The 23,367-nt window shown below is 34.5% G+C and overlaps 1 protein-coding gene across 3 annotated transcripts in view; it reads right to left on the bottom strand.

Annotated features, from left to right (window-relative positions):
* SENP6 (SUMO specific peptidase 6) overlaps positions 1 to 23,367 on the bottom strand; it is a 72,545-nt gene that overhangs the window by 5,583 nt on the left and 43,595 nt on the right. For all 3 annotated transcript variants that reach the window (XM_056486904.1, XM_056486905.1, XM_056486906.1), the window contains 13 exons: positions 20,908 to 21,310; positions 19,569 to 19,801; positions 16,938 to 17,108; positions 16,034 to 16,076; positions 14,126 to 14,305; positions 12,040 to 12,266; positions 11,336 to 11,442; positions 11,134 to 11,250; positions 10,169 to 10,291; positions 9,857 to 9,949; positions 6,375 to 6,805; positions 3,259 to 3,362; positions 1,274 to 1,362 (listed from right to left, as the gene is read on the bottom strand). In XM_056486904.1, the coding sequence (XP_056342879.1) occupies positions 1,274 to 1,362; positions 3,259 to 3,362; positions 6,375 to 6,805; positions 9,857 to 9,949; positions 10,169 to 10,291; positions 11,134 to 11,250; positions 11,336 to 11,442; positions 12,040 to 12,266; positions 14,126 to 14,305; positions 16,034 to 16,076; positions 16,938 to 17,108; positions 19,569 to 19,801; positions 20,908 to 21,310 (2,321 nt within the window). The remainder of the gene's footprint in view (positions 1 to 1,273; positions 1,363 to 3,258; positions 3,363 to 6,374; positions 6,806 to 9,856; positions 9,950 to 10,168; positions 10,292 to 11,133; positions 11,251 to 11,335; positions 11,443 to 12,039; positions 12,267 to 14,125; positions 14,306 to 16,033; positions 16,077 to 16,937; positions 17,109 to 19,568; positions 19,802 to 20,907; positions 21,311 to 23,367) is intronic.

Genomic DNA, 23,367 nt, shown 5'->3' with positions numbered 1-23,367 from the left:
CTTGAGTAATGTTTCCTTGTACATTTTTAAATTTCTGATAAAAGTATTTATATAGGTACTGCTCTTTAAAAAAGCATTAAATGGTGTTTAAAATGCTCTTCTAAATACTGTAATACTTTCTGGGAGAAAGTGAAAACCTTTTCAAGGTAATTTTCTATTTTATAAAGAAGTAATTTTAAAATATACTAATAGTAAAGCATTTAATTTCCCTTAATGATTTTGATACTTAAGCATCAAAGATGTTATGAAATAAAACACTGGATTAAAACACTGTCTGCTGGAAGGTATTATGTACAGATAATCTGTATCAAAATGGGACAAATTTAGCCAAGCTATAATCAGAAGCTCATGAATATTCTTAGAACACACAAAATGGATGGAGTTTTCCTTGAAAATATATTTAATAATATATTCCATAACATCTATAAATCTGTAATTCTATTTTGCCTCCTAAGAATGTACTGTGAATGCACTGTGAAAGTCTTCACCTTTCTAATAAACCTTGCATTCACAAGAAAGGAAATACAAAAATAGATGAATTATGAAAAAATTACAAAGGAAACTGTCAAGACAGCAATACTAGTAACAGTATTTCTGGATTTTGAATCATGCATCTGTCAGACCATAATGCAAAGAACTGCAGTTAATATTTACGAAGGAATTATTCCTGGGTATCAAATATTGAAAAAGTTTTCAAATCCAGAACAGATAACAATTTTTTTTAAAGTGTGGAACACTTTTATTAGAGAAAAAAAAAAACAGAAAGAGACAAGTAAGAGGAACAGCCACAACAAATTTATATAAGAAAAGGGGGAGTGAATTTTTTTTCTCCCATTTTCCTTTACTAATTTGAGTAATGATAAAGGTTTTCTTCAATATTAATTTAATTATTTAGTTAAAAATATCAATCTGCTTTTTAATATAGTATACATTTGAACATGCTTCTGCACCTTGTTTTTGTAGGAATCCAAGAGCAAAATACCAAAGAACATCCTTATTGCAAGAAACAATATTCTTTATTTGCTCAATTGCAGCACACAGACTTAGCCGAAACAAAAAAAGCTATTATTTCACTAGTAGTTTCATTCAATAAATTTTATGGTCACTGAAGATTTTAATATAAAGCATAAAGTTCTCTCTCAAACCCTAACAGCATGCTATTAAAGTATTCGAAGATTAATGTATGACTATTTCTCATAATTACTGTTTTTTATATTTCATAAATTTCTATGAAATTTCCATTTTGACTTACTTACTGTCACTTAATACTTACTGTTTGCAGATGGTTGGCTTCAGGTACCACTGTCCCATTTCTGAATTACAGTTGTCATCTACAAGGCCACCATCATCACTACTGTCTTCCTACAGAAGAAATGTGGTTACAGATATTTAAAAGCTAATACTGATTTTTCAAACAGATGCAAAGGAAATTACTGTTCACTTACCATTTTCATTCAAGAGCAATAACTAAGTTTAATAAAGAAACGATAGCTTTAATCTGAAATGATTCACTGTTAAGTTGACCAAGTTTTAGTCACATAGTTTCTGAAATTCATGCTAGAATGACATGGAATGAATGCTGCTATTTATTTAGGACTGTGAAACTAGAAAAATGCAACTGACATTTTCAAAACACTGCTGGCTTAGAAGAGGTGAATCTCCATTATTTGGTTATAATCCAAATTATCAATACTTTTCCTTGCCAGTGAATACTAGAAACTTGCTTGGCAATTTCATGTATGTTTTCTTCTAGGTGAAATGAGACAAGATCTGCAACAAGCTCAGAAATAAAACTCTTATTGTGCTCCAAAATGCAACAACTTGGTTCTTAGGGCACGGAAAATTAAATCATGATGATACATAAGATTATGGATTGCAAAAACAGTCATATCACAAGTCTGAAAATATCCTCTAGCCTTTTGACTTCAATATTGACTGCTATCAACGATATGGAAGTTTTATGAACAAAAGCACTAAAAGTTGCCTTATCTAAAAGAATCCCAGTGATCCATAATTTCTTACTCTTCCATTGAGTTCAATGTTACTACCACAGATCACTGCTTTATGGGGAAAGAAGTGCTTTCCAAAAATTGGAATCCCTGTACTAACATGATTTATTAACATTTTTGTGTGCACTGTGTACATTTCATTAACATACAGGATCCTGGTACTGAAATCCTCAAGCTATGCCATGCAATGTTATTGTATTAGCAATTACTTCCTAGCTTCTTGTACACTTTTGTTGCAGCTTCAACTCCTTTTCTGGCAGATAAAAACGTTGGTCCACACAGCTTGCCATGGTCATTTCTACACTTGCTTTGTGCATTCTAGAAAATATCAGTGACAGCTAAGCTACACAGCAACTAAGGAGCTTGTTCCTTTCCTCAAGGAATGCAGCTGGCCATATTCATGCCATGTATTTCAGACTGGAAATACTATTCTATTTATTCTCCATCTTCTGGAAACTCTAACTGCTACAAAACAGACAGGCAGTTCCATCAGGCAAAATTCAGAATGTTTGCACAGGTTGAATGACAGGAGAGGTGGGCTAAGTCCAGTTGAAAACACATTTAGATTTCAACATCAACTGGAGCTTTTATATGTGTGTACATATATACACAGCTACTTGGAAGTCATTACAGATATCTGCAGACTGAAAAGTAACAGTTTGTTCTGGACTCAGATATCCAGAAAAGGCCATACCTGGAACATGAGCCGGAAGGCCAATTAGGAAGAGCAAATACCTAACTTCTGGCCAGCTCGCATTGAACTTACAATTCTAGAAGCAAAAGAGCTATGGAATAATGCCCTCATACCCAGCACTGAGTCAGTCACAGACATTTCTAATATTCAGTCTTTCCACAGCTTTAAAATCGACATGTTTTCCAATATGAACAACAACAGTACTTGATTATGAATCCATGCTGTGTAAATCAGATTAGGAGAAGCATCAATGAAACAAAACAATAGATAGCACATACTTAAAATGTGTCTGGTTATATCCAGGAAATGCAGCTGAAAGAAGAGTAACTTGTTCTTGGGTTTAGTAGAAGAACATGGAGTAGGGGAGACAAAAGATAGTAGTGACTTTCAGTGTTCCCACTAAAATCACTGTGTAATATTGTCATTACACAAAAGACTCACAAAATTAAATGCAGGATCAGTACAGCAGTTTTCTATTAAACAGATAAGTGAATAAATGTCTGCCAGACAATGCATATTCACAATTCCTAAATAAAACTGCTAAAAATTCTTTACCTGGTTATCTTGGTCTTCAGAAAAATCTATAAGCTCATCTTCATTTAGTTTACTGCCATCAGCTGAGTCTTCACTATAGTTTAGTCTGATTTTGTGCAATCCATCTGTATCAATCACAGACAGGATATTTAAACATCAAATATTATGTCATCACTGAAGAGCAAAATAATCTTAAGTACCTCAAATTTCCTCAGGATTGCTCACAATGACTGTGATACAGCTAACATATAATAATTTACTCATGCGTATGAACAAAACTGAAAAGCTTCTAAGCAGCACAACAGAAATTACTTCTTATTATGTGAAATGCCTAAAAACAATTTGAAGCACCTAGACTAAAACCCACTATGAAATTTCCCCATAGTTCCATGGAGCCTCTATAACAGTCTAAATTGGTACTGCTACCCAAAGGGGCACTCTGAAATGCTCTCTAAAATGACCATTTATTCCTATCCCTAGCTGGTTCCTTTCATATCACCAAATATATCCATACACACAGCGGATCACACTGAAAAAGGTAGTCCCTAGCTTATTATTTTTTAATAAATAATTTAATACATTTTTTAAGTGGATTAATTTCCTCCATTGATTCACCATGCAGATATATGAAGACTTGTGCTGGTAAAAGGGAAAAGCCAGCTTGGGAACACTCTGCTAGGGAGGGCAGAATGAAGGATCAGCTCTCCTGGGAGCAGTAGCTTAGAAATATTTCACACTTTGTTACATAAAAAGATTACCTGTAAATTCACTCCCAATCACCTCTACATATTTAGTCACATATTTAGTGGGAAACAGCATCAGAATAAAAAAAATTATGCATGTTCTAGCTATACCTGTACAAGAAGCAAATACAGACAGCTACAGGCTCACTAGTCTTACTACTACCATACAAGACTTCAGAACAGATTCTGATGGAAAAAATAGTGAACTGTAGAAATAAATGAAAAGTAATTAATACATGCCAGCAAAATTCAAAATCTTCCTAAAAAGGGGCTATGTAATATGTCTAAACAATGACAAAAATGTAAGTATTAGTTAGGGTGTCACTGGAGGACGTATTACCTATTAAAGGAAACTAGGATTTCTATAAGAGCAGTAAATAGGGCAGTGAAGTAGCTAGTGAAAAAAAAAGAACATCTGCATTTGAGAATATTTCAAAAGAGATATCAAGGTAACACTTTGGAAAGAGGTCACCAGTGGAGTTCCACAGGGACAAACTTGGGAATTAGTCTTACTCAGTACCTTTGAAAAGACCTTAGCATAAGAAGTAGGTCATATACTAATGTGACTTATTGCTGACAGATTTCTAAAAAATAAAGAGTTGGTATTGAGACAAATCACATCTTGTTAAAAAACTGAGCAATAAAAAAAAAAAAGATTAGGTAAGTTATAAAAATACATATATTTTGGATGACTTCAATTTATTTAGGTATGAACTTTTATAGATTCACAGGATTTAATCTGAGATCAAGCCATCTCAGTTTAGGCTCCCATGTATAGCTAGCAACTAGGGTCTCCATGTTAGGAAACCATAATCAGAGCAATGTACTTAACTGAACAGCTACTCTATTATCTGTTTTAGGATGAGAAAAGGAAGTCTCTTGGCTTCACTGACTACACTATCAGAGGCACGTGTGGTCTTTTGAGATATCTTTGGATATCCAGGACTTACAAATGGATTTGGCACAGTCAAGATCCACACCCTTCTGGAGCAACAGATGAAGGCTGCTCAGATAACCCAAGGCAGAACGCCTATCTTCCATCTGGTTGAAATGGAAGTTTAAGTACAGTGCATCTAAATTTAGCTGCCTAAACATATCCGTAGGGTCTATCTCACCCTTAAATCAGGACTGTTCCCCCTGAGAATATCTACTTTAATGACAGGGTGCATCATCTTCCACAGCTGAGCAAGAGAGTCTAAACATTCGAGTTAGAAAATGACCATCAGTTGCCAATACAATGCAGCCAGAAAAAACCCACAAGAAATGTAATCCTAGCAAAAACCTGTCATGAAGCACATTCCAACTAATTACAGACAAACAATCAAGTAGCAGCATCCAAGACATGAGACCACATCATACTGAAGCAGTATCATAAACACTAACAATCACACTTAAAATGAAAAATTGACTCAAACAAGAACACAACTACATGCACCCCCAGCACCCTTCCAAGACTTTCTAGGAACAGGGACAATGTTATCACAAATTAATACATTTAGAATAGAAATTAGTAGTTTATACCCACAAAGATACTGAAGTTGCAATGGCCAGCAGTATACAGATTAAACCATATGATTGTAATAGTTTTAGAACTAGTTCTGTACCGTATACAATTCCTTACTGTGTAAACTAACTCAGTAGGAATACTACTGGTGACTAAAGCAGAAGTTTTTTGCATAGTCAGATGTTTCCTAGTCTATGCCTTAAGGAGATCCAAATGTTGCAGTGAACAGAGAAAAAAACCTTTTTCTAATTCCTCCACCTGCCTTTAAAAGTATGCCAGCTCCTTTGTTCACCTGGGTACAAACACTGTTGCAGATTGGTGAGCGCCGTCTCCACAGCAGCGGTGAATCGAAAAAGCCTCTCTAAATGTAACACAGTGGTCATGAAGGAATTTTTCTTTTTTTTAAGAATTATTTTCTTCTTACTCTTTTTACATACCTTCTTATCAGGACAATAAAGAAATGAATAGTGTTGAAGGAAAACATCAAATGATAAAAGACACCGATATTAAGGCTGCTCACATAATCTTAGGTCAGTTTTCCCCTGCACATATAAAAATCCAAGGTCAACGACTATTCTTTCCTTAACAACTGCAATCTTGAGGGATGCAAAGTGGTAGCTACAGAATTATTTCATTTGAAAAAAGGCCACAGAACTGAAAAATTAATCTTGTTTAGGAAAACAGTGTTTTATCTCCAGCCCTTTGCCATAAGTTATGCCAACAGCCACAAAAACTTTTTAAATGCAATGAATTACTATGAATTACTTATATTGCAAGCACTTGAAGTTAAGCCATATACTAAACTTTCGAAGTTTACACTGCAGAAGTAGTAACAGATCTGAAATCTCCAAATATTTCATTAAAATGTGCATATTTTTACAATTACATACCCATAGATTGGCTAGCAGCTGTGAATTCACCCTGTATACCATTTTCATCCAGAGTTCTATGGTCTAGTTTATGGCATGCTGATTCCACAGTGTTAGGTTCTTCCACATCACTGTCTATTTGATTCAGTTTTTTGAAAGCACTTTTTCCTCTACAAGGACTTCTACAACACAAAGATTCACTGTCCTCTGTTTCAGTGTTTGGGTCGATTAAAGCTGTACTGTACTTTTTGGTAAAAGTCTTCTTTGCTGTGGACTTGGAAGGCGAGTTTTGTGCATCTAATTCATTTGGCAAAGGAGATGGTGTGCTGCTCTCTCCATCTGAAGAGGAAGATTTCATCGGCATTGCAGCATTTTCATGATAATGGGGATTTGGTTCATATTTGGGTTTTTCTAAACCAGGAAAACAGATAACAGCCAAAAACCAGTGAGCGCTGTAAAGGAAAAAAATACATTAAAAACTTGCAATTACATTACTGCCCCCATAATTATTCAAAGATAAACTATACTAGCTGTTCACTTTTCTGACCAGGTTTTACTCAAGCCTTCACAGGCTTCTGCAAAAGTATGATTTCTCCATGCAAATAAACACCAACTAATTAATTAATAGGATATAACTATATAACTATAAAAAATAGTTGGTTGAAAAAAGTTATAATCTCAAACATTTCTTTTAATTTGCTCACAGTTTATACATATTTTTCTTTCTCTGAATTGAAGCTTATTTCTTTTTTAACGTTTTCTTCACTGATGCATGAATTAGAGATTGTAGAGTTCATGTTTAGTGGCTGTTTGAAGTTTCCTAGTAGTTCATCACTAGCAACACAAGTAGTCAGATCTAATGGTATGGCTGAATTGCCCATACTCTTCCACCTATGAGATCTTCCAACTGTATTTAACACTTCACATTTTTAAAGAAATCTTGTCAACAGTGAGTTAAAGGAGAAAAAAAGAGCGCTTGTAATGCCATCACAATGGCTCTGCTGTATTCCTCACCTTTCACAGAACTCACATTCTAACTTTTCCAAATCAAAAACAGTTACATCCCCCAACACAAAGTGTAAGTTTTGCAAGTTTCCTCCTATTTTTTGCTTCTTTAAGCTTCATTGACTTGCCACTCAATCAGAACTAGAGCAGCAGCAAATTCAAGGACCTAGGCATTACGAGCAGATTTTGATTGTCTAATTCAGAAATTTTCTGAGGGAACTTTGATTGTATACAGCAAATAACAAAACAGAAGCTATGTATTATACAGGTGAAGTCACATTTCAGTATGTTTTAGAGATATTAAATGCTATACTAAAAAAATAATTAGATGGTTATGAAACCTAAACTCCATCAAAACTTAATGGCAGTTAAAGTCAGTGGCCATTGAAAGCAGCATGCGTGGTATGGTTTGTCTTGAATGATTCACCACACCTAACAAATGAACGTATCAAGTACTGCCCAATCCTGGAATGTGTGGGTACTCTATAAACAGAGACCTTATATACCAATTATGTCAGCAGACTAGCATATTAACCTGGATGTAAAAAGAGAACAGCCTGTAACTTCGAAGAGAACAATCTGTTTTCACTGGAGACTTGAACAAGAAGAACTGTAAAGCCAAAGGACACTGACGTAGTCATGGTTAAATCAAGACACACTGTTCTGAAGTTGATTCTGCCCTAGAGTCAACCTGCTCCAGTTACTACAGTTTGACAGCTGGTTAGATGATAAGTCTACATTCCCTAAACTAGTAGTTATGAGATAGGCTGGAAAAACTTGTTGGAACTAGACACCAAAACCCAACAACTCCCCATCTACCACCTTCTCATCTCCCTGGCTACTTTGTTATTTTTCTGCTCTGCAATATTCTTACTGTACTTACCAGGAAACCACTGTTGCAAATGAATGTCCTACTATCACCACTTGACAAGCTTCAGCTTTAGGTGAAGGGACAGTTCCAAACAGTGTGACAGGATTATATCCAGGTGATAGATGCACACCAGGAGTACACCTTTCATGCTCTAATCACAACTGGATGAGTCCATGACACCAAGCTACTCTAACCCGAAACCACCAACTCACACATGGTATGAATGTTATGCCTTCAGTATGAACTGTTATGTTCTACTTGCTGAGACAGACATTGCTTTAGTTCCTCAGTAAATGAACAAGACGGTGAAAACTACTGTGTTTTAAGTTACTTGCAGTGTAAGTAACTCTTATAAAACCACAGAACTATTTGTTTTCCTTTTCAGGTGACTTCTAATTCACACTCATTTCTCCTCTGCATTGCCTCATTTCTCCTATGCATAACCCATGTGCATATGTGAATGACACATGAGAGGATGGTAAGAAGTGAACTATATAACAAGTGCAAAGGCAGCTTAAAATTTAAACAAAAGATTAATTCAAGGTTTTGGTACTTGAAGTTTCATGGGACAAGGATGGCAAGCATTAAGTCTGCAGTGGAAAGGGACCTTACACCCGAGTCATTAAAATCTTCTACATCTGGATGTCTTGCCAGAGGTCATGGTATGTCAAAAACTAAAGTTAGTGCTGATGAACACCTTTCCTGGGGAAATACAACTCTATAAAAAGGCAAAAAGATCTGTGTATGGCCAGTTATCTCATAACTGACTAGCCTCACTGCTAGCCAAACTGCTATCCTCAGCATTCAGCTGGAGAGGAGGCAGGAAAACTAGAAGATTCAGAAATCTGCCTCCCACTGCACAATGGCACAGTATCTAGATAAATCACTTTTTATTAAAAAAAAAAAACAACTCTTTTTTTGATATTTTGATATTATCTCTTGATATTACAGAAACATCAGCTAGGTATGCCTATGAGACATCAGTTAAAAAATTCCTGTCTGTCTGTCCTTATTTTATTTTCATTGCATACATTTAAAAACCAGTACTTAACTTTTGTAAATATTTCGGTTTAAGAACTGTTTAGATTATTTCTGTGAAATACAGAAGTGTGTTTGTGTCAACTTGCTCTGATCTTAAAGAAAGCAAGCATCAAAGTCCTTAGCAACCACTAGAATGCTAGTGGTCTGCTTCCTGACCCTTAACAAATATCAAGACAAAGGGATATAAAAAAAAGAATAAAGTTCTCAAGGCAGTAGTAATTTTCAATTAAGGTTTCTTTCAATATTCATTTATTGTAACTAAAGATGATCCCATCTATACCAGAGAGATCTCATTAGAAAGGAGTAAAAAATATAAACACGAAAGTTATCAATGACAAAAGCTTAGAAGAAAGAATGCGAGATGGAAAAAATACTCAGAAAAGTTAAGTTTTGCTGTCTTTATATTATCTGATAGCTCTTATACTACAACATTTAAAGGCCTTACATAACTATTTAATTTTTATCTAGAAAAATAAGTTTCTTCTCTTAATTTTTAACTTCAATTCTTATTGTAATGTAACTTTCAATTTCAGAATTATGAAGCTGAAGCCTTTACCAAATGTGATAAAAAGTTATGTTCACTTACGCTTCATTAAGGGGAACAAAAATGAAATCTTTCTCAAAAATATCCACATGCCGTGTCCACGTTTTTACTCGCCCATGTCGCTTTTGCTGTATTCTGCAAGAAGAAATCAACATACAGTTTTGTAGGGTGAGGGAGTATTTTCCACATATTTTCACCTTAACAGCTTGTTAAGATTTTCAACGATATTCTACATCTGCCACAGGTCTGGATGTTTCCTAGAGTTCTGTTGATATTTCTCTATGTAAAGCATCTTTTTCTAAGAATCTTCAATGCACTTAGCTCTATGTTAAACTGACTAATCAACAGACTTACGAAAGGTTTGAAGTTTCATGAATATTTCTTCTTTCTCTTTGATTAAGGCGTTTATAGAAGAATGAACTGAACACATGTATTCTATCAGCATCTTCTTTTTTCAGCTTTTCAAGTACCAAATACCTAATTAGTTAAAAAAAAAAAAAAAAAAGAAAAGAAAAGAAAGAAAAAATAGTGGAGGTTTTAACTCAGAGTACTCAGCACCAGAGTAAAAAGGACTGTTAACAGGCGCTCCCCACCAAATTGTAACAGCTTCTCACAGAACAGCTATTTGCAGCTGACTATCCACAGGAAACAATTAATGCAAAATTCATGTAAATATTTCAAGGTATTATTGCTTTGCTCAATCAAAAAGCTGTTCTGTTGCTCTTGTATTTATTTTTGTTTCATGGCAGGGAAAAAATCTTCAAGGAGTTTGTTACATAAAAAGCTAAAGAGCTGTATTTTGTATTTGAGCCACCAGATTTCCAAGCAGTTCCAAGAGTGACACACTCACTTGATTTTTACTTCTAAAATAATATTCTGAAAAATATACGTACGCACCTTATGTGTAGCATAAAACCAGCAGCATGTAACAATTTAATACGCTTCTAACATCTGCAGCATCAGTGACAGCACAAAATTAACTTACATATTACATTAATCAAAACAAATGAAATTCCAGGAAACAGATATACTCTGGAAAGAACAACTGAACTTTTAAAATGCTTTTTTTTTTTTCAGTTAAATTTGCTCAAGATGTTAAAAAGTTCAAAGAACCTTTATCCAGGTAGGAACAATGCCACTGTCAAGCAGGACAGGAGAAGAACCAAACTTTCTTGCAAGATCACAAAACAACCTTTAAAATTACAGCTAAATATAGTTGGAGATTAAGTGTTACCAACTAACCTATGAATTTTTAATGTCAGAACTTTTCAAGTTTCAAAGTAAAAGACAACTAAAAACTGATGTGAAATAAAACTTACTTTAAATAAAAATCAATAATAACATCATTTAAAAATTCTCCTTCATTTAGACAATGGAGGTCTTCGTTGGTCACAGAAATACCACCTTTAGCTGGAGAAGGTGGATAAACTATCAACCTGAGAAGAAAAATACATTCAATAAGAAGTATGAAATGCCAAAAACCCCTCAGAGAATTATTACATGGCAAGATAAATATCTTACTTTTCTATAGGACCAATAAATACTGTATGTGGTTCGCTAATTTCTTCGTCATCATCAAAAAATGGTAACTGTTTATTTCGTTGCTGTATTTTGGACTCAGAAGCAACCTTAAGAGAACAGAGTCAATATTAATTTGCATACTGTGCTCAATTTTACTGAAATTGTAATAAAACTTTGCATAGTCCAGCAGTGTAATATCTGGGGTTTTTTCGAGGACTTCAAGTCTATGGTTTTTTCCCTTTCTACCTCATCTATTTCACTTAGGTCTTTGCTCATTCCTTGTAGAATCACAAAACTTTCTAATTCTTTAAAAGGTAGTTTGTTTAATGAAAGCATTAATTAAATGTAACCACAACAGTGCAACTTAATTTCTTGTTTAAAATACCATAATTTTACCAGGTGGAAAAAATTATGTTGTCTGATTATAGTAAAGATTTCTTATCCCTTAATAATTTTAAAATAACATTACTTGTGGACAATTGTATAACTTTACAATCAAACTAAACACCTTAAAAACTAAAGTTTGTGAATGCACACACTATTTCCCATAGTGTCATAATCCACCATGGATCAGCCAGAGAATTTTAATATAAAAGCCAGCAAAAGTTGAAGGAATATTTTTTTAGCTGACTAACACACTATCTTTAGTGTATTTGTAACCCACATAATATAATGACTTAGTTCTAAAACAAAAACATAGTTACATTTTTTATTTTGCTTTCTCTGTGAGATGGGCTTCCTTTGGAATTGTCCTCCAAACACTTAGTAAATGCAACAAGCCTAGCATTGGCTTCTTCAAAGGAAATTTTCACAAAGAAGTCAGAAATATTATTTCTAATACCAATGTCCATAATTATTTTTTCAAATATTGAATTTGCATGAGGATCAAGACCAGTTTCAAAAATCAAAATTATGTACTGCTCTTCTGGACCTGCAAAAAAAGCAGAGAGAAAATTATTCATTTAGGAATAAAATAAAATAAAGCATGTTGCAATTATAAACAGATTTAATGGAATTTTAGTACACATTGCTGATAATGCATGTAAGCAGTAATACAGATGTGAACAGACAGAAGGACTAACTGCCAAACCTTTCTTATTTGCATTATCAAAGAGTGCACTCAACTTCTACCTTAATCAAGAAATGTTAAATATTACATCTGATAAATTTTTAAATCACACTAATGCAAAACAGATTTTGAAATAACATCTCTGTTTACTGGGAGTAAGACTCTGTTACCAATACTTTTTTCTTACTGCAGTTCCTAGCCTACTGTTTCACTACAGTTTCAAAAATTGTATATTCAGCATAATTTCCTCTCTGATCCTAGAAGGCTGTGCTATAAACCATCACTGTTTGTGAAGAAGTTGGAGATAATTACTCAGATCAATCAGCTTTAGATCCAATTATATGATCTAAAAAAATCAAAAAGCAGTAAATTGCACTGAAAGGAATTACTTAACACAGAAAAAGGAATAGAATTCAGGCTGCAAATCCCAGTCTCACGTCACTGCCCAACATAGAGCTGCCAGGACCTGTTTTTCTGTAAGAGCCATTTCAGACACAAGCATAACCATTTCCCTTTGGTCATTCTTAACCCCACATGCTAACTCGTGTGAAAAATAACTCTTCAGCAGCACAATTTCCAATTCACTGCACACAGAATTTAGATGTTCAACTGGCTTTTGGGTGCTTGTTTTGGGACTGGTATCTACACACAATTGCTTACACAGCTCTGGATAGAGGCTTAAATTAATTTCCTTGCTTACAAAGCAGAGAGCAACTGTGTTATCACAAGGTGCTCCTGCATATCAAATGCAATAAAGCAGCTAGATATAAAACTCCATGCCACAGCATCAGGGAGAAGTGCTGGGTGGGGACACTGCTGAGAGCCTTGCCAAGGGAGGGACTTCTCACACAGACAACTTGGGAAGCTTTTTCCTTTTTTATGAACACCTGTGTCCACCTGGGGGTCTAATTCCTGCTCCCAGAATTCTGTCCAGCTCCCCAGCATGCTCTCCAATTACTTCTGTAATTATAAGACTCCTTACAGCTCATACTTCTTAAAGAACATGGATGAGACTTTTATACAGTATTATGGGAGCACTCAATTCTGAGATTGTTCAAAGCATTCTTCCTCCATTTGAATGCATTCATGTATGTACAAAACTGTGTGTAAGTATAAATAACCACAAAATTTAATCTGAAGAAAAGCCTATTGAAGAAAAAGAGAACTCAATGTTACATTTAACAGGTGTGCATATTAAGATGCTAGGACCTTGAAAATTATGCATAAATTAGATTTAATTTTAATATACATGATGCTAATTCACATATTCTGCAAGCAGATATTTGTCTATCTCACAACATCATGACAAATATGCTGAGGGAAAAAAACCCAGACAACCTATGCAACAGTTTCTACTAAAGTTAAAGCCTGTCAGGAGAACACCACAGAAGGCAGAAGTATTACAAAAGCTGCCATATAAATGTAAAGACTCATATACAAAAGCTAACCAAACCAACTTGCTTACATTCTGTACAAATATTAGTGAAAAAAGTTAAACTAAACTAAGCGACTAAGTCCTGTAAGTAGTGTGTTTCTGGACAAAGACAATGCCCAGCTGTTCTGAACTGTAGTCTTTCCCAGTCTGGAAAGGTAAGAGCCTGAAAAAACACTACACCTACCCCAGCGAATGATGACCCTTCTAGTCTTAATGCGCTCATCCATGACCCAAAACATGAAAACACAATTTGAAGTGAATAGTAGATTAAAATTGTTTTACTTACTGTCTCCTTTACATTCGTACCAGACATTATCTTTACTCATTTTCAGTTGATCTCTCAGACTGCTACAGGTTGAAGGTACTGTTTGCAGGAAAACTACTGGCAATTTTCGGACACTACACCATTCACATTTAGTAAGCTCTGAAGTTTTCAGGTTAATCTCTCTGATATCACTTTCTGATTCTATGAGATAATAATGACATATTAAAATATAATAAAAATCTGTAAGTTTCCTTTACAGCTTTCCCCTTGATTTTAACAAGTAATCACTTATGTGCTCACTAAATTTCTTAAAAGCTTTTAACACTTTGAAATTAACACACATGCAAGAAGTGATGGCTTTTCATATCTTAAAAGACAGGCTAAATTCCGATATCATCAGTCAAGAAAGGTATCAGAAGCAAATTGTTTTCTGCCCACCAACTTTATATTTTATTCCACAGAAAAAAACGCCTACAATTTCCAGTGATTTAAATTTGCAACTATTGCTATGACACATTTTACGGTAAGTTTGTAAAGTTTTCTTTGCACATTTATCTTTGACCAAGTTCCCATATAAAAAATAACGTTAAAAAGAAGAGCATAAACATATGCAGAGAAATGGTCTGATTGCCTGATGAATCAAAGGACTACTAGTTTATTCCTCAAAAGACATGTCAGAAACATGGTAAAATTTTAACATTGCAACTGATGCTGCCAATACCAGTATTGAGTACTTTATAAAATTTGATATAGAAGTGTATATACATGCAAAACAAAACAAAAAAACACAAAAAACCCCCCCCCCAAAAACAAACAAACAAAAACAACAATAAACAAACAAACAAAAACAAGGGAAAAAATAGTAAAATGCTAAGTGCTCCAACAGACACACATTTAACGAGTCACCATTTTTATGCTACTGATGAATCTGGTGCCGTGGAAGTAATTTTACCACACAGCAGCTTTAACTAAAACTTGATAGCTATTTTCTACAAATTATACAAAGCTTTTCAGTGTCTTATTTTTAAAAATACATTTGAAGCATTAAAATTCATTGTTTCTATGCATCTGTATTTTACAGGCAACATAAATAATTGACTGAGCAAAGGCCACACTTATCTTTACAGGTTGAGAGACACCTTTCTGCATGTAATAATTACAAAATAAAATAGTTCTCTTTTACAAATAACAACAGCAAAATTCAATAGGACTGGATCTTAAAAATGCAACTTAACATTAACAAAAGGTAAAAAGCTTTTCAGGCCCAGAAAAACATCCTACTAAAGAAAAGAAAGGAAAGAGAGCAGGAGTTGTAAGTCATCCTTTCCAAATAATGTCACTATTTCTTTCAATGACATGAAATGTATAACTTTCAGGCTAGAGACAAAATTATCAAGAGAGATCTAGACAGGAAAAGTCTAAGACACCAGTTTGGTTTTTATTGTCTACTTAACACAACTGAAATAAAAGAACTAATAAAGTGTTAAAAAGCTAGTATTTTACAGGAGAGTCACTCTTGCTTTTTATTTTTGTTAATCACTTTTGTTAATGGGCAGAAAACCTTTGCCAATTATCACCACACTACTGACAGGTCTTCAAATGCAAGATTAGATCAAGCAGAATCAGATCAGAGGAAGCAGAACGAAGAACCCAGTTGTACGCATGTCACAAACGGTGACTTTTCTGTCAGCAGAAGGCAGAGACAATGCAAAAATATTTTGGCTTTTATTCACCAGGCAGTTTAGGTCAAATTTTATTCTTCATTTTCTTTTCTCTTATCTGACTACAGATATCCAGTATAATTTATTACATAAATGACAAAATTAGTATGAACATTTAATTATGATTTGCTTGTAAATACCTTTGACAGAGTTACTTCATTCAAAATAAATACATTGAGTACTAATATAAAATGAAAAATGCACTCACCTTCTTGACTCTCTAAGCGTATTTTAATATAATCCAGGCAAAACTGAAAGACAACACAATTGTAAGATTTCATATCTTCTGCAAATTTTAATTTACTGAAAGTCTTTAAACTGTTAGCAAACACATTTCAATGGACTTTGTATTTAAGTAATAAGCATTTAAAATAAATATTTAAAATGCAAGTTTTAAGAAAAAACAAAATGCACAACTCTAGGCAAGCATATTCTTTGCTACTCTAGTATCTTTCAGTCATACTGACTGTTTAAACTTTAAACCTTTCTGAAGTACTCAGTTTTCAAAAACATTCACAATACTCTGAAAAATACAGACATTCTACTTCTTCAAAAGAAAATGGCATCTATCAGCATTTAGGCAAATCAAACAATAGTGTCTTGTAGAGAGGTGGAAAGAACAAGTAACATCTCTGCTGTGGTTACTTCAGCAAGAAGTATGCATTCTATGTGGTTGGCTGCATACAGCATTCAAGATCTCCTTGAAAACTCCATGTAACTTACAAGGCCAACAAAAAAAATTATGTAGAAGCAAAATTATTCACCTCTAGGACAATGCTTCTTCCTCATACCTATCAATATCAACATTTTTGAAGCTGTTGTTTTCAATGTTTTAAACAAACGAATGCTAGCCCATAACCTCATCCCAGTATGCAAACAAGTTTTTTGAGAGTGCTGCAGCACAATATTTCTATTAAGAATCAGAGCTAGAATGCATGTTAGAACATTAGAACTGAGCAGTAATTTGAGGTTCTCTGGAAATCACAGCCTCTGAAATTAGAGACAAACTTACTGCTCCCCAGACAAAGGCAAAACACTATGTTGTTCAAATACAGAAATACAATATCCATCAAAACCTGAAAAGAGAGCTGTGGAAGAGCAAGATTACTTACAATCACAGGCTCCACTACCATTCTGCGCAGCATTCCTATTCGTATACTTCGGCAGTTCAGAATGACACTTTCACAGGAATTTTGATAATTTAGAGGTACAGCCTCAGTTACCATCTCTTGAGAAATAACTTTGCGACGTTTTATTGGAGTGTTGGACACAATGTTCCCAAACTGAAAAGTAATTTTCAAGGTTTCAGAATGTCTCACTAAGGCTTATTGTTAAACCAAGCTTGTTAAAACTAATGACTAAATTTTTAGCTATTTTATTGTTGGTCAACAGGATTATTTATGAGAGCATCTGCCTCAAACATATGGAGAAGATCTGTAATTCCTAAAAGACTATTAGTAGCACCCGAGGATGTTAATATTGCAACATTCAAGAAGAAAATAAACGGTGAACTGACACTTGTAGACACTTCATTGACATTTCCAAATCACAAATAGTGCTTCTAAATTGCCAAAACAAATTTATTTTTATTTTTTGCAAACATTTTGCAGTCTAGCAAAATGACATTATTTTTAATATATATTATTTATTTAAAAATCACTAATGCTGTAAAACCACCACAAACCTGGCGGTTTTAATTTTTTCTTTACGTTTTTGTTAATCCAAGCTTTTGGTGACTAATTCTTGAAGTATATCGCGTTACCACATTAGCAGAGTACAGTCTTCAAGAAATATAAATAAATAAAACAAATCAAACTTCCATAAGGCATCTCTACAGTACTACTAAGATGTTTTTAGGATAGATTCCAAGGTCAGAAGACTAAACACTGAAAGAAGGCCATGTGGTGTATGGCGCCAGTTCAAGAAAAGTCTCTAGACTGAAGCTGTAATCTTAATGAAGCATCCTGTTAACCAACAGAACCATCTTAAAAAAAAAAACCCTTTTAAAATTAAATAAAGCCTGCTGATAGCCAGCACATAAATATATTTATTTCTTGCATTGCTTATATTGCTCTATTTTGTTGAAGGATTTTCTGTACACTAGCCTTTTCTTTGGTATTTATATTGTTTCATAAAGCTGCCTATGAATAAACATTCTTTTCAGTGACAAAATGCAATTAAACTCCCACTGAAAAACATTCTAAGGGATTCAGTGTTTCTATTAAGACTAAATCTCAGAAATTGTTTCAGTTCCGAATCACTAGCCTATACTGGCAATAATTCAAAATATACTTTTGGATAATTCTTTCATTTTATACACTGGAGAAGGTAGGGATTCTAAATCCCTGTAATTAAAATGTTTTCCTAGGCCTCTTGGTGAAAAGAGATTTTCCTTTTTTGTCAGCTGGACTGGCTAAATATTATTAAAAGCCCAAAACAAATCACAGATGAACAATAAAACAGCCAAGTCTGAAGTGGTGCTACAAGTAGCCTCTTCAGTAAAGAATTAATGAATATTTTGAGAGAAAGACAGCTGAATAAAGGATTTCCTATCATATTTAACAAAACTGCTGTGATGTCTCCAAATCTTGGTAGGTTCATTCAGTCAATGCAAAATTTGTGTTATATTTCACCATTTTTTTTTTAATTTCCCCCCATTTTCAGAAGTAAACTCAGACTCTAAAATAATCTAGCATATAGTATTACAGCTGGTACATAAAGACTAGTGCAGGAACATACGGATATTAAAAAAAAGCATTTGGGAGAGTTTCAGAAGTCAGACACCAGTGCCTTCACAATGCAATGCTTTCAATTAATTCAGCACATACTGCCAGAATAACTTAGTTCAAAAACTATTTATAATTCAAGCTTTGAGCCTCGCAGCTTTATTGTAGGATGGAGGTTCACAGCTTCATATTGATAGTGGTGACTAATTATACAACATATTATAAACATCCATAATTTCATCAACTACAGTACTAGAATGTTGGCTTCTGAATCTCAACATAGCAAGAAGGTTTTGGCATCAGTACTTTTGTGTTCTAACTCATAAAGAATTGGAAATCTGATTGGATTCTCTCGTTGAATCTAACTCAAGCGAATCAAGAATTGTTTTCATCAGCACTATTATTCCACTACCAGTTGCCACATGGAATTTATTCTTCTTAATGGCTCACTATTGAGATGGCTTTTAACACAGTATGAAAACTGTCCCCTTTGGCCACACTTAAGGTGTGCTTGTGGAGTATTTTTTTGTCTTTGTTTATCCAATTCTTACAGCAGTACTCAACTAAAAAACACAAACACCACCACAAAAGTCTTAAAATAAATGCTATTAATTGGAACAGTCGTCAAAGCATTTTAAAGGGCCATTATTGATACAGTGTCTCTTTTCATGTTTAACTTCATAAAGTCTCAACAGGCAACAGCTGGTACTGACATTTTGCTGCAAACTAAGACCTTGAGCTTCACAGAGAATCCCTGTCCATTCTCGAAGAGTAAACACTTAACACAGAAGCATTTATGTTAACAGTGTAATTCAAATCATTATGAATGCTTGTAAAAATGTAATGAACACATTTTCTTATGTTTCCACTATTAAGTATGCAGAGAGACTACTTGATGAACTGCTGAATAAGAAAAAAAATCAAATATAGTCAACTTCTCACAATGCAAAACAAGCCTTTACATATTCAATTTATTATTTGATTCTGTTTTCTTTTAAACAAAGCATTAAATAGTACCTGATCTTTCATTCTTGCTTTTCTTGGAAGTGTGACTGCAATTTCTGTATCTGTTGTTATACTACCTATTCTCTGTTCTATTCCACAACTGTTCTCCTTTAATGCTGCTTCCACCTTTCCTGTAGAAGGAGCTGGGGAGGAGCGGGCTGAATCTGCAGGACGAGGTGAAATGCTTTCCATGCTCCTAGCGCTGCCACTATTCTCGTCCTCATCATCATCACTAGACAAAACAACTAAACAGAAAATATTACATTCTCAACCACTCCATGTTTCTGTAACAGAAATTTATTTTTTCATTCTTGGCTTTTCTTGCAAGTGTGATGGCAATTTCTGTATCTATTGTTATACTACCTATTCTCTGCTCTATTCCACAACTGTTTTCCATTAATACTGCTTCCACCTTTCCTGTAGAAGGAGGTAGGGAGGAGCGGGCTGAATCTGCAGGACGAGATGAAATGCTTTCCATGCTCCTAGCGCTGCCACTATTCTCCTCCTCCTCCTCATCACTAGACAAAACAACTAAACAGAAAATATTACATTTTCAACCACTATATTTTTCTGCAACAGAAATTTCAAGTAATATCTTAAAAGTAATTTATTTAATTGTCCTGCAGTGTGAAAGAAGTATCATTATATTATGCTTCTACTAATATTTATTTGGAATCTAGCTGAAAGCACTCTCTGCCTGGTTTTTGATTTCTTATAACTAACTATACAAAAAAAAGGGTATCATTATTCCACCTCTAGAGAGAAGTGAACTTTTCTTGGTTCAGTCAAGAACTGACAGTAAGAAAGACAACCTAAAAACTGACAAGAGAAATTATCTGAAATCATTCAAACCTGTAGGAAAACATGGTCTAATTAACTAAGCACAGAACCAGAAATATGATTTCCTTTACTCCATCCTTCCTGCTTACTGAGTTTACACAGAAACCACAGAAATTAACATTTTAAAATTATGAAATTTAAATAGATGAATAGCTCTGAAGAAAAGAGGAGAGAAAACACAAAATAAAAATAAAATACTATCTTTCCTCTTGGGACAATGAATGGTGGAATTTTGCTAAGAATACTGCTTTTTCCAATACCCCAAACATCAATATTTTTAAAAGCAAACAAACAAAAAAGTCACAAAATTTTTGTTTTCCCTAATGTTCATCTTTAAGAGTACCTCTGCATATGAAAAGGAAATTATTAAAAATTCTGTCCCTCTTCCCCAAGAACCCACACACAAAAATTTCCACGCAACATTAGTTATGTAAACTTGCACAAACAGTTCCTTCACTATACAATATTCTGTGTTTCCAGCTAATGGTTGTATTCATAAAAAGGTACTTACTTGGATCATTTAGTTCAGATGGTCTTGTACTCCTCTGTCTTAAGCTTCCCGTAATTTTAGGATTTTTTGTCCCAGTTATAAGACCAACTTTTCCATTCTGTCGTAACATAGAATGTCCTACAACCTCATTACTCAGTAGAATATCCGTTGGACCTTTTCCAACAGCAGAACTATAAAACTTCTTTGTGCTGAACCCTGTACCTGAAGATTTTTGCCCTGCTGAATTCTGATGTATTGAAGAACGCGACAAAGGTCCCACAGATTCACTTAACGTCACAGTTTGTCTGGAGACTCTTTGCAAATCCTTTAGAGAAGCACTTTCACAATGTCGGCATTTGGTCTGATTTTCATTTGCCCTCCCACAATTTGGGCATTCAGTAGAATAATCAATCTGTTCCAAAAGCTAAAGGACAAACAAACACACAATCAGTAATTGTAAGCAGAAAGACAATTTCCAGATCTTGCACCTAATTTCTGTTCAGAATGCATCATACAATCAGTTAGGTTGGAAAAGACCTTTAATATCACCAAGTCCAACCATTAATACAGAACTGTCAAGTCATCACTGAACCATGTCCTCAGATGCCACATGTGTTCTAAAAACATCAGGGGATGGTGACTCAACCACATCACTGGGCATCCTTCTTCCAATGCTTGAAAATCCTTTTGGTGAAAAAAATATTAATATCCAGTGGAGATTGACAACATTACATTACCAATTACAGTAAGCAGAGAAAGCATACATTAAAACACAGTTTAATTTTTTTATTTCATTTAAGAAAATGAAAAATTTTCTAGAAGGAACAAATGTCAGTTGCAGCAATTTTTAAAAGTGATTAACTTTGGACAATTCAGATTTTCCTTCTTGTATTTTCTTTCATAAACAAAACACTGCTTAGATACATATATCCATCAGCAAGATGGTCCAGTAACACCATTTCTGTAAAAACAGCTCCATGGGACAAAAATAAAGTCACCTAAGGACCCACAGAGCAATGCTGGAAAGGATTAGAAGAAACCTTGTAAGTCAAATCTATTTGTCCTTCCAAGGGACCTTCTAACAGCCTGGCAAGGCATGCAGAAAAATCACTCCTAAAGGGAGATGAAGAAAAGGCGAAGTACATACATTACTCTAGAGTCACTGTCACAGAGAAGAAAACAGGACTTGAGGAGTAAGAGTTCCCCAAACTTCCAAGAAGCAAGCAGAGGCTACAGGGGAAAATGTATCCTATACCTGCAAAAATAGCTGTCTTTTGTTTTTTCACATATTTATTAGGTCCCAATTAATTTTGTATTAAAAGTGTAGAACCTGGACTTCCAAATCTGAGGGATTCAATACTAACATAGAAACTACAGAATGAGTACCAAAGTGAATACAGGACATCTCAAGAGATGAAAATTTAGTGCATGTTTGTAGCAATGTAGCTGAACAGTCTAGTATCTGTACCAAGTGCACCAGCCAAACCATATTTAGCTGTTTTTCTGCACATTTAATTGTTTTTCTACATACTTAGCTGTTTTTCTACATATTTCTTAGTTTAGACCAATGTTTGTAACAGGTGCACTGGATGAGCCATTTAAAGTGTTTTTTTGCAGTCTATCAAACTTGCTGAAACTCTTCAAGGCTACTGAAACATAAATTGTACTCAATCAGGAGAGAAGAAGCTGAAAAACTGAGTTCCAAGATAAGAAGACCCAAGATAAAGGTGGGCAGTAAAATTCTACACTGCCACCAATCATCGTACCTGCAAGGCTCATGCAGGGAGCGTGGACAAGATAGAGGCACCAATCAAAAATGAGTGATCATGTGGGTAGTAGTTTTAAAATGTATAAGTAGGGTTAAAAGTAAACAATAAACTGGATTCTGCATAATCATTTTGATTTGCTATCCGTAAGTCCTTTGCTCCCACACACGTTATTGTCTCCTGAAGCACTGAACTCAAATGGCATAACCACTGTACTGTGAACTAATGAAGGCAACAAATACCTACATCCCACCAAACAGTTTCAGAATCTACTTTCAAAACACAGCTTTCACAATTTACACCTCTCCCCACCCCGAGCCATGAACATGTCTCCAAAAGAGGACCTCCCCAGGTGTGGGAAGTAATTTCAAACCCTAAATTTAAAGATGAAAAAATCATACAAGAACACATTTTTACAAAATTTCTGCAATTTAACAAAGCTCTATATACCGCAGAGAAACAGAAGCAAAAACTCTCAAGTGTATAAAATATATCAGACCCTAAAAATCAAAACTGTGGGATGAGATACCAAGTGACATGAAAACCAGCGTTGTGCCTCAGTGCTGTTACAGGATGTAGTTCTTAGAAAGATACTGCTTATCATACTGAAGAATTTCAGTCTGACATCAAAAATATTCAAGAGAAGGCACCCAGAGTACCTGGAGGATCTTGAGTAATTGCACCCCATTACTTCAAACACATGCCAAAAATTTTA

Source organism: Oenanthe melanoleuca, chromosome 3, assembly GCF_029582105.1.
Source record: "Oenanthe melanoleuca isolate GR-GAL-2019-014 chromosome 3, OMel1.0, whole genome shotgun sequence".
Classification (NCBI taxonomy): domain Eukaryota; kingdom Metazoa; phylum Chordata; class Aves; order Passeriformes; family Muscicapidae; genus Oenanthe; species Oenanthe melanoleuca.
The sequence above is the reverse complement of the archived record's forward strand: the minus strand, read 5'-3'. Positions and strand labels throughout refer to the sequence as shown.